At 41.2% G+C, this 12,641-nt stretch overlaps 1 protein-coding gene across 1 annotated transcript in view; it reads right to left on the minus strand.

Annotated features, from left to right (window-relative positions):
* Nucleotides 1–11,830, minus strand: part of adgra3 (adhesion G protein-coupled receptor A3) — a 31,040-nt gene extending 19,210 nt beyond the window's left edge. Inside the window, exons 1-2 of the mRNA XM_085349637.1 lie at nucleotides 10,831–11,830; nucleotides 3,036–3,107 (exon numbers count right to left, since the gene is read on the minus strand). Of these exons, the coding sequence (XP_085205763.1) occupies nucleotides 3,036–3,107; nucleotides 10,831–11,045 (287 nt within the window). The 5' untranslated portion in view covers nucleotides 11,046–11,830. The remainder of the gene's footprint in view (nucleotides 1–3,035; nucleotides 3,108–10,830) is intronic.
* Nucleotides 11,831–12,641: the final 811 nt, after the last annotated feature.

Here is a 12,641-nt window from a genome sequence, read left to right on the forward strand (position 1 = left end):
CCCCTAATATATATATATATATATATATATATATATATATATATATATATATATATATATATATATATATATATATATATATATATATATGACTTTCTGTTGCCATCCAAAGATGCACTGACTATTCCAGCAAGACAGTGCCAAAACACACTGTGTGTATTAGTGTGTTTGCATGCAACTGAAAAATATCAGCCATCAAAAATATGTACCATATTATTAAGAAAGTACAAGGGCGAGTCTGAACTCAACCAAAAATTGGAATTAGGCTTTTAAAACTACACAACCTGTATCTTCAGATCTTTATACTACTATTAAATGCCCAGTTTGTAGAAATATTTGCAACTTTTTAGGATTTAGAAGCATGCTGAACTCAGCAATGAGTCATTTAAAATCTTATAACTTAACCTTTCATTTGTGTAATAATTGTTTCAATATTTTAAAATGTTACATAGTCTAACATGAATCCCACGGGTTAAGCAAATTAGAGCCGTATGAGCAGAATCCTCTTTTCTGAAGTCTATTAAGTAAAGGCTGTGTTCCAATACCCATTTATATCTACCTTTATATGAATGTGATGCTTGCTTGCAGAGTACCATTGATGAATTCACAAACAGTTTTTCAGGAAACGCCACATACTAGCTCCATTTTCCCACAATAAGCATTCCCCCACAGCACTGGATTTAGAGATAATGGGGATTCTGTGTGGCTTATTCCCATGCAGAGACACCTTTGGCCCCAACAAAACACAGCGGTCTCCACAGTTACTTTGCAATTTCACGCAGAGTGCCTGAGAGGCATAATGGATTCTCTACCCCTCTCTGGCACTCACAGCCAGCTGCTGTCTCAGTCGTCACCACTGCATTAAGGCCGTCCAAATGAGGGAGAGTCCCTTTGTAAAGTGAAAAAAGAAGGGAAAAGAAAAGCCGTGAAGGCGGGAGGAAGGAGGGGTGGCTGGCAAGATGGAGAGCCTCAGTGCATTCAGACAGATTTGTGCTGCATTTTTTTCCTGCTTTGAGAGTTTGAGGAAAAATGAGTGCAACTTAAGGTAAGAGGTAAAGTATAGGACTATTTCAGAGCGGTGTAGCGTGTAGGAATTACACTGCTAACACCTTTGGCCTTGGCTTGCCCTTTTATAATGACAAAAGCAAGTACGGTAAGCCTTTTAGTGATCTCACCTTGCTGGCTGAGAGTGGACTGGAGGAGGTGGGGTCTGTGAGGAGCAATGAAAGCTCAGTTTTCAGGTAAACCCGCCTGTAGTTTCACAGCGCGACAGTCAGGCAGTACAGATTTTACAACCAAGGCAACTGAAAGCTCACAGACAAAATACACAAGAGCCTTTAAGGCTTTCTTGGTAGAGAAAGATCAAAGATTTTTTTAAAGCATTAAACATGCAGCCTCCTGTTTATCCTCGAGGCCTGAGCACTAAAACTAACAAGTGACCCAATTCAATAGTCCATAGAGACTTCGCCTGTGAATCTATAAAGAATCCAGATATATGAAAGTCCCAGGACTGTTTCAAATAACAAATTAAAACTTCTTTTCCAAAAATCTGGTATCCTCTCCAAAAGAAAAGAGTGCAGTGAATTTCCAGTTAGTCAAATCTCATATATAATTATAAATGATAACCTGAAACTAAATTCTGAAACGGAAAAAAAATGTTTTGATGCCAGCAATACATTCTTAAAATGTGTGTACGCAGGCAGCAGTCAGTACATAAAGTCATATTCAGAATTCTGTACACTAGTGTCAAGGTTGAAAATCTATTCTGAATTTGGCAATTTAATATGTTTTGTACATGGGTAATTTTTTGGGGGGACAAATAAAGCATAAACAGATTTTCGTAACATTTATTTTGTGTAAGTATTTACTTGCTTTCACTTGACTCTGCTCTGATCAGCTGCTTGATGCGTTTGTGGCGTTCCAAACACATGTTTCAACAGGAGAGGACGGCTGGATGAAGGCGTTTTTCTCGTCTCTACTTTACTTTTAAAATTTTCATTCGTCGGCTGTCACAACTGCCAATGCTGATGCAGACAGATCAGCAGATAGCCAACATTGGCTGGTAACATCAGGTACCAGCCGACTGCTGTTCACAAACGCTGTCCATCTAATCTGACTGAGCTGGAGCTGTTTGCAAAGAAGAATGGGCAAGGATTTCAGTCTCTAGATGTGCAAAGCTGGTAGAGACAGACCCTAAAAGACTGGCAGCTGTAATTGCAGCAAAAGGTGGTTCTACAAAGTGCTGACTCAGGGGGCTGAATAACTACACACACCCCACTTTGCAGTTATTTATTTGTAAAAAATGTTTGGAATCATGTATGATTTTCGTTCCACTTCTCACGTGTACACCACTTTGTGTTGGTCTTTCACGTGGAATTCCAATAAACTTGATTCATGTTTGTGGCTGTAATGTGACAAAATGTGGAAAAGTTCAAGGGGGCCGAATACTTTTGCAAGCCACTGTACCTGGAAATGCCTTAACACATCTATAAAACTTTCCTCTTTACAGATTTCAACGGCCATCAATACTTCATTGCCGCGGTGTCTCTTTAACCATCCCAGAATACTCCAGCAGCTGTGTGCTGAGAGTATATTGCCAGGCAGATAACAACCAACCCTAGTGGCTATGCCTATAATTAGGCCTTTCTAGTACCATCTTTAGTCTTTCACTTTAGACAGATTTCCTGTATTGAAGTTAGGTGTGCAAAACGTCACATTTTAGGCGACTCGGATGTTTTGCCGACACGATGCCAGTGTGTGTTTAACAAACCTCCTGCTGCACAAGCCAAAACTTCACTTGGGAAGTGATGAATGGCTCCTGCTAATGCACTGTCAGATATAACATGAAATACTATGAGGGGTTTTTTTAGCTTGAGACTAACATATGTGAGGTGCATTAGTGACGATTTATGTTTCTGTACAACCTAAGCATAAGAAAAAAAAAAAGCTTTCTTTCAATGTGCTATAAACAGAGCATTAATATTGACACATTAATGCTCTCTTAAATCACAGGCTGAGGAAATAACGATACTCACAATTTTTCCAAAGCAAATAATCCAAAGAAGGATCCATTTCTGAGATCTTGAATCTTGTTGTTGCTTAAAATTCTGCAGAGAAAAAAAAAAAGTGTGAACGCAAAGCAACAGATATTGACTCACACAAAAGACTGCATAACGATTTCCAGGCTGTTGAAATAAAAACATTTTACTGTGCAATGTCAGTAAAGCAGCCGCGGTGCCAAAACATCAGCGAGGAACGTGTGCTAATGAAATGCAAAGGTGGAATCAAAAGGATCGAGTGTCTTTTTCAGAAGCAAATGGATTCATGACAGAGTGCTACTTGTTGACAGATAACAATATTAACCCAACTTCTTTTTGCTCTAGACACACTTAGCATCCAGTCACACCAGGTTGCTTTCTGCCAGGGAGAGCTGAAGAAAAACAACTCCAACTTTAGCTGAGTGCTTCTTTCATGTCAAATTGGCAGTGTCTGGTAGCCAAAGTGGGATTAGGAATAAGCTGGCTTGACTTTATAGGTAAATGTATCGCAATCTGATCGGCAGCCACGATGACTCATTGGTGGCATACTCGCCTCGAAGCTGTCACACAATTAGACAGTGCGGGGAGTCGTCCTTATGAGAAGAAATCCCTGTTTATAGAAGGAACACCCAAATATTCATCTCATATTTACAGCTAACACTGTATTAAAAGCAATGTGGTTAGAGTTAACAGTGGTCCAATTTAAATGCAACTTTGCCAATTAGTTGTTTACTAAAACAAAACGGGAAAAAATAGAGGAAGAGAGAGCCTGAGAAAGTCTAAAACCTAAATCTAACCTAAGTGTGAATTCTTGATAGCTTCCTCTCGGGGTAATAAACAGCATTTTATTATCTAGTTTATTTTCCCAGCAGAGCTAACCCACAGCAAGGAAAGCTCCAAGCTAATTGCCCGCTTTCTGCTCCCGTGTGTCCCTCCCAGTTATGGTCCTTCTTTAAAAGTACTCCCAAAGAGTGCGGGAGCAAGGACGTGTGGTTAGCATGGAGGGGAAATGGTGGGTGACATACATGCTTAGTGGCACCCACAACCCGGGGCCAAATTGGAGTCATTACGGGGCGTTGAGGGGCCGTTTTATTACAGGGTTGGACAGAGGAGACTCTCTGGAGATTTGCTGTTTGGCTCCCTGCCGTTCAGAGAAAGTACGCACATAAAGAGTTCCTGTTTTCCAGGCTTCTGAACGCTGAAATGGCAAATGTTAAGACTCGATGATGTACAAGACTGCAAACTCTGTTCACTGCCTGTGTGCACATGGTCCGATGATACAGCCGCAGATGTTGGGTCTCTCGTCACAAAAGTCTAATTCATACGTGAAATGCATGGAATACCAAATGGATGAAATCCAGCTTTAGCAATGTGGGGCTTAATCAGCAGAATACAGGGGATGGACAAAAACACCTTTCAGTACACTAGCACTCCAATAAATGCAAGGCTGGGGGAATTTATTATGTTTGGCTACTTCTTTGTAGCATTTCTCATGTTGGCTGGATCGTCACACTACAAAAAGAGCATACGCAAGATTTTATTCCTTTAATACATTTTTTTAAAGGAATAATAATAAAACTGAAAAGTGCTGAAGTTGAAGATTCATTCAAAACTTGGAGCAATAAACAAACAAATCTGCAATGCAAAAATCAAAGTCATAACCTTCCAAGTATACACTAACCCACCTCAACCTCAACCAGTCGCTAGGGTGGATCAGCGATGCTTTTAGTTAGAGCTTTTCAGGTTTGTAGAAAATCCTTTGAAAAAACACTATATTTAAAGTCTCCCATTGGTATTCACTAACAGCAAGAAGGTCCTGGCTTCAAATCTACCAGTCGGCTGCCCTTTCTTTGGGGAGTCTGCATGTAATGCACATACATATCTTTCACTGTACTCCAGCTTCCTTCCAAAGTCCAAAGATATGCATAGGTTAGGTAATTGGCTAATCTACATTGGCTGAAAGAATGGTTGTTTGTCTTTCTGTGTTAGCCCTATGACAAATTGGCAACCTGTCCAGGGCTGGGATAGGCTCCAGCCCACCAGTGACCCTGAACTGGATAAATGGAAGGAAATGGGTGGATGGAGAATTCCCTGATGAGAATCTTGACAAAAGGGTTGGGGGTAAAACCTAAACCTGAGTTGGGCATTTGAGAAAAGTAGGATTTTAGGCATGAAATTCTAAATACGTGATAAATAAATAAATTTAAAGGGTAAACATGCAATTGTGTGTGCATGGCTACTCAAACAATGCCCAAACCTGAAACCCAATACTGTCCCCAAGTCCATGTGTGAAAACAACTTCAGTGCAGGCAAAAGAAAACCTTCACCATCACCGACATCATCAGAGGTTATGTAAAGCATCAAGAATTAGGTTTGGCTACAAAACTGCACATTTAAAGCCCTGTAAGTCTCAAGTCATCCAAATAAACCTATAAAAGAGAGTTCTCCTGAGAGCCATGCACACTTTTCTTGGCCTCTCTTCATTCCTCCCTTCTTTGGCTCTTTTGCTAGCTTTGTCCCACCCTCTTCCTCATGACAGGAGTGTGACCTCGCCACATTAGAAACCGCTTGGGCTGCAAAGTCCTCTCTGCACTCTTGCATTCATGTGAAAGCCTTACCACTGCAGACTAGGTAAATAATATGTATAGAGCAAAGCCTCGAGTCTCCATAGAGATCACGGCCATTTAAATACTAGTGTCTTCACTGGCCTCAGGACATGTGTAGTTAGATCGTCTGCTTCCCTGCTGTCTGTCTCATGAAATCAGCCTGAGGTCGCCAGACAAAGGACCAGTCTGTGGAATTTCTTCAGTCTGTGCTTCTAACAACACATGAGGGAGTCTTGCTTATCTTGATGCATAGATAAGACCTGCTTGAGCTCAAGCCAGGAACAAGCTGCTAGGGGAGTCTACGAAATCTCACATCCTGTCTACTGATACAGATGGTATAAATCTCAATGACATTTATGGAAAAACCTTCTCTAAAAACAGAATTTCCACTCTTAGTCACAAGTAGTATAAAATGCACTTGTCTAGATTAAATCTCATTCTCTATGTGAGTAAAAACTACACTAGTGAAAGGCAATTTTTACATTGTGCAGCGAGGGAGTGAAACACACAAAATGGCCAGCCACTGCTAAGTGTGCAAGCAGCCACGTAGTGTTTCAAGGACAAAGCCCTGGAGTTCTCCCTACAGGTTCTTTATGCTCAAGAGGCTTTTGGACAAAGAACTTCACAGCGTGGAGATCTGTAACCCTTCAGCAGGTTTTCAAATAAGATTCAGGCTGCAGATGGGTTCATAAAAACCCTTCTAGAGTGACTTCCTCTGAATATAGTGCATGGAAAAGTAGGTCTGAGTTCAGGTGGGGAAAGGACCTGGTCCAGTGGCTGAGGTGCTCTCATGTGCCAATGTAAAGATTTTCAGCTCTTTATTATTCTACAAAAAAAAATCAAAGTATGAAGACTTTTTTCAGGAATATTGTGTGAGAAAAATGGACGACAAAAGAGTGAAAAAAAAAATGTAGAAAACATAAAGGTGCAGTGATTCATCCGAACTGGCAAGCTCAAAAAGGCACATGTCATACACCCTCTTTTTGCAAATTCATCCTTGTAAGTCATTGGTATTAAAATATCTTCTTTCAGCTTTCAACAGGACAAACCATTAGAGTGCGGTATTCACCTTATAGCTCTGCAGCTGAATGGAAAAATGATCTGCCGTTCAAACACCGGGGTAAAAGGGAAAAAAGGGGGGGGGCGAGCAGGAAAATGAACACAGACGTGTAGGCACCGCACAGCACGTAGCTCGTGTTTACACACCGAACTGAATTGCTTGTCTGGGATTAAGCGATACTTGAGGCAACCTGACAAAGTCAAAGCTCAACTGGTCTGCGAAATGAAAGCCTGCAGACTGACTTTCTGCGCAGCTGTCAGTGAATGCCTCGCCTTTGGGATTTTACCCTCTTCTGCAAACACTTCAGAACTACTATTTAAAAAAAACAAAACAGGAGCATTCCTTGAGACCAACGGTTTGCTCGGAAAGCACCAAAAACAAACCCTCTTAGGACATGCATGACAGCAAGCACCTGCACTCTCCTCGCACAAGAACTTTAAAATCTCTCAGCATGACATGGAAAAATTGATGAGACGACTGACGTAAGCACAGAGATTGCGCTTTGGACCAGAATTTACAATCACGCTGAAAAAAGTTTAAAGATCTAAAATCCAAAGGGGAAACAACTCCACGGAGCTCGACTTAAAGGAAATGAAATCACCAGATGAGCCTACAGCATCCAGGTCTGCACTACTGCGAAACAAGACAGTTTATTGCACTCAAATGTGTCATCAAATCAGAGTGATTTTTTTCTGCCATGAGGGAGGAAATCCCTGCTTTTCTCCAGACATTAATCCCGCGCTGCTCTGCAGCGGCCAAAACCAGGTGCACGCATTTTTACAGTCTGATCCAGGTGCTCCTGTGAATGGATCCTTTTTTAAAATATATATATGCACTAAACAAGGATTGTAAAGAAATATGAGCTTGGTGAATACTTCACGTCTAGTTTCTTCCTGTCTGTGTGGATGCAGAGGCTGAAACTTATACAGGTACACAGAAATAAATGCTCACACCCATGCATACTACTCAGACAACCCTTAAAATAAAAGTTAAATTCAACCACTCGTATATTAGCCGAGGGCCCACACTGACACGGGAGGACAGGCCAGCTGTAAACACATTTGTGTCATTTCCTCTCGGATTACTTAGACATGTGGTATCACTGGGAGAGCACAAATGTGAGGAATGTATTACTCTTTTTTTTTTCTCTGCCGAGAGGCATTGAGAGCAGGACTAAACCGGGTAACTACACAAACTCAGTTTGAGGACGAGGCCAATAACACCAAGCATTCAAGTAGGGTAAGACGATAGCTAATTTAGCTGTACAACTGCTCATGTGTAAACAGCGACGATTAAAGTTAGACTTCTGGTTGTTCTACTCTTACGCATGGTAACTTTTCTGGAATGAAGTCAAGCCAATTATCACTGTAGTTCAGCGAGTTCAAAGTCTAAAGAGTTTTTGACAAACTTCCAAAAGAAATGTGCTTACAGGTCAAAGCTTTCTTTCTTTTTTCTCACGTGAAAAGCTTGGATTACATTTTTTATTTGTTAGAAGACCCCCCAAAGAGGTAAATCAGAAGTACAAAGGGGTGGAATTAGTATGACAGATGGGTTTCTAATCATATCTAGCTTAACATGCTGTTTCCGACAAGAAAGACACCATGCCATCAATCACTTCCTTGACAATATACCGTAACTGACACCCAAAGGGCCAGAGTAGGTGAAGGATATTACTGTGTATTAACCTCAGAGGGGCACTGAAAATGATGAAATTTTTAATATTCCAAAAAAATTAATCCAAAGCGAGAGATTTGGCAGGAAAGCCTGCTAAAGGGCCATTTAGATACAGATCTATTAGCTTCGCACACCTCGAGGAATCTCATCTGTGAATTTCCGGACATTATTCCCAGTATTATCGCTGCATGAACAGACAAAGTAAGAGCAGCTGAAAATGTTGGGATTAGCTTTGGCTTAACAAGGAGAAACGGGGGATGATCATTTTCAAGACTGGGAAAGGGTTCTCACACCAGCTGGGACTCCTGCGAGGCCAGCTGCGTCTCCCGAGAGGGGTCGCTGATTTTACAGGTTATAAATTGCCACCCAAAAAACTTTGCAGTCAGCATAAACTGTCATTTCATTGCCACTCATGTCTGCAGGGAACTATGAAGACAGTTCCACAAGTACAGGGTAGTTCTACTGTTTTCCAACAATAAACGACAACTGCTTCCCAGAAAAACAAACGTGGGCGACTGAATAAAATCTTTCGCGTTCATGGCTGTTTTTGGTCGAGCTCTCAAATTACACTGCTCTTGTTCTTTGGAGCTCAGCGCTAAATCATGAGCAACCAGGCTCAACCTCCGATCCATCACTGTCAGAGCGTGATGAGAGACTACAAGCTCACTGTAGACATAAAGACAAAGCAAACAGAAGGGAGGGCCCACTACATTACTTCAGAGAACACCATACTTAGCACTAATTCCATAAATCCTTCCTGAAAATAAAAATAAAAGCAGTGGAATTTATCTTTTTCTTTTTTATTCAAGAGCCATACAAGTGTTTTATTCCAGTTTACGACGGATCTTGTCTACTTGTCCATTCTGCTTACCATCCTTTAAACTAAACTGCAATGAGACATCCCATAGTCTGTGCAGGTAATGGTAAATCTGCCCTAACACTAATAATTCGCACACAGTAAACTCACCCATATGATCTATTCCTGTGTTAGCGAGAAGCTTGAATATGCGGTTTGATTCTACCCACCAATAACATCACAGCAGGCATGTGCTGGAGTAAATTTGGACTCCTCGTGGCTTCTTGATGCCGTACAGTAAAGAAAACAACTGACGCACAATATGAATGCTTTGTTTAATGGGACATTTAATCATAAGGACAAGCGTACAGTCTGTGTTTTTGGATCAGTGCTTTTGGTAATAACACTTGGTTGAATGACTGCCAGGTGTGGAGCTCCACCCAGGATAGACTATACAGGCCTAATTTGGATGTTTTTTGGGCTCCAGTTACTTGATAAAATTACTCTGGACATAAACCCAAACTCCAAACTTAACAACATCCTTGCAGAAACTATGCGCATGGGCTGATTTTCAAGTCTCATATGACACAAGAAAGTTTCAAATATCTGCAAATGCAGTCGAGTCCTGTTTTGAAATACAAACTAACATTTTTTAAAAATGTGCGCCTTTGGAAAGTGCCTCAAATCTAACAAGTGGCTTATAGTAAAGCTCTTAAAAACATGCACTGCAATTGTCTTACAACTCTTTATTACCAGCCAATCCTCTGCCTTTCTTTCCCTCCTGGGAGTCCATTATTTGCTTTCCACTCCTGCACCCTGCCCTGGTATTCTCATATTTCCTCCATTGCACACCACCACCACAAAGTACAAGAGCTCTGGGGTGCACGCAGCTTCGACTTACTGTCAAGATTATTCAAATTCCTTTTTATTTATTTTTCCCTGTCAAATGCTCAGTGATGGACCAAAACCAGAGTGTCAATTGGTTAAATCTGCTCTGACTTGACACAACACAAAGGCCTCAATCAATCAGCAGCTTGTGTCTCGGTGTGCGTTTCATCCCTGCAGACTGCCACACAAAGACCAGCAACTTTAATCAATGACACTGATGGAGAGGCAGTGGTTGCACAGCCTCAAAGCCTGCTTCTGATGTAAGGCCATATTACTGTAGTGGCTACATACCAACAACCTAAAACTAAACTTTAAAAGTGTAATTCTTGAAGAAAAAAAAGGCACCTGGCTAGTGTTAGCCAGGTGTGCTGTCAGGATCTAACCATGCCAGAGTAAAACCAGGTGGAAAAAGAATCACATCCATAACCTATGAGCTCTTACATTTATAATGGCATGTGTGCAATTTAGCGGCCTCTGCATAAATCACTGCATAACAGGAAGGGGTTACTGTTACACAAGGTTAGTATTTACACTGCTATTTACAGTATATAGCTGTGAAATGATAGTTTGTGGTCGGCTTATCAAGATATATTTATCTTTCCATGTTTGTGCAGTATGAATAAGGGGGATAAGATGGTTATTAAGACGTCGCAAACAGTTCCAGTAACATTAACTTTCAGGAAAGAAACAGTCCTTACTGAGAATAAAGTGAATCTAGTGACTGATGGGATGTGTTTTCACAGCATGCATCTGTATGCGTGTACTCACAGTGTCACTGTTCTGTTCGGGAAAGAGAGAGAGTCCGGGGGCAACACCTGATGGAGCTCCATGTTGCTGCAGACCACTTTCTTGTAGGACGGCACGATTTTCCCACCGCTTTTCGAGTTTTCATCAAACGATTTGCACGCGGATGATGCCGCTGAGCCACAGCAGCCGCTCAGCAGCAGCAAAATCCCAAACAACTGCAAACGATCCACCCTCATTTTTAATTCACACGCGGCCAGAAAAGCACTGCAGCACCGGCGAAGGAAACAATGTTTTGATAACAGAACAGGCGGGCGGGTAGATGTTGCTAGAACCGGGCAAAGAAGAATGAGACCTTTGCAAGTATGTTGTTTGGCTCAAGCGAGCCTTCCTCCTCCATTTCTCGCAAGGCTTTCCCTTTGCTCGGCGGTGTTCAGTCCGACGGAGGTGTCCTTCTTTGTTTGGAAAACGACTCATTTAGAATTCCCTTTCCATGTTGGCATCGGCTTCCATTTCCTCCCAGCTCTGCAAATCTACCACATTTCAAATGCCGAGTATCCTCCCTGGTAGCTAAATAACTAGCCCAGTTGTTGAGAGGTTCCCTTTGTTGCCCATAGCGTGGGTCCAAGTCAGTGTGTTGTCTTATCCAAAGGAGGCGGCTGCAGTCATCCCAGGTTATCCGCTCCCAACTTCAGGAAACGCGGTCGGGCTTTTTTAACGCTCACTTTAAATTTCCCATTACTTCGAAACACGTACGGGACGAGAAACAAGCGTGCAAACTCTCGCCCCCGGTCATGAACAGGAAATTACTTTGAGGGAAAAAAAAACAGAGCGCAAAAACAACAACAGTTTTAGCTCAAACTGTGCTACCAATGTGGGAAAAATACACTAAAAACTGTATAATAACGTATCCAGAGTAGTCGGCGTGTCCGTTTTGTTAACCGGTGTCTTTAGAAAAGATTTAAAACTAGCCTTATTTCCATTGAGAAGTCCTACTAGTCCCATGGTCCTGCCCCGGGAGCCACTAAAGTCAGGGGCGGTCAAGGCCGAGCAGATTCCAAACCACATCCGGTCCGCATTTCATAATAAAAGCACCAGGAGATGACTTCCTTTGAGTTTGGGGGATGATTGCGTCTACGAGGTTCATTGATTGAACGCAAAGGAACTGTTAAAAGTGTCTTTTCTGGATATGTACCTGTTGCACATCACCAAACAGTGCACAGTTACATGTAAAACTATCAACATAAGTAATATAGCATTTAAAATATAAACCTGCGATATAAAAATGCGATAAAAAATATGGTGGACATAAAAAAATACTGCTGTTGCAGGACTAAAAAAAGTGAGTGTTTATGTTTTTCTTGCTAATTTTATCGTAATACAGGATCTGTACTTTCACCTCTGATCGTTTGGTCTAGTTTGCAGTTCACATGAAAGCCATGATAAGGATTTGTTTTTGCCCTGATACAGACGTTTGAATCTTTCCACTCCACCGAGTTGAGAATGTAATACTCTTGATAATCTGATAGTATTTGTTTGCCCTCTTGTCGCAGTCCATTGTGTTCATTTTGATGAGATCAAATGATTCACTTCATCATATAGAAAACTAGACTACAGCATTATTAGAACCCGTGCGAGGCTTAACGATAGACTGTATATGATACGGAAGTATCATACCATATGTGTTATAACTATAGTTCATTTTTGCATTTCTTATACTATCTAGAGAAATACTTCTGTCCAAATTGTTAATAGCATCGTAATATTTGGGTCTTTACAATTTGAATTTATGTTATTTGTTTTATAATTTAAAAAAAAAAAAGTTAATACCATAA

The sequence above is a fragment of the Diplotaxodon limnothrissa genome, linkage group LG3, assembly GCF_057381915.1.
Source record: "Diplotaxodon limnothrissa isolate DT_005_m linkage group LG3, D_limnothrissa_male_GT1.1, whole genome shotgun sequence".
Taxonomy (NCBI): Eukaryota; Metazoa; Chordata; class Actinopteri; order Cichliformes; family Cichlidae; genus Diplotaxodon; species Diplotaxodon limnothrissa.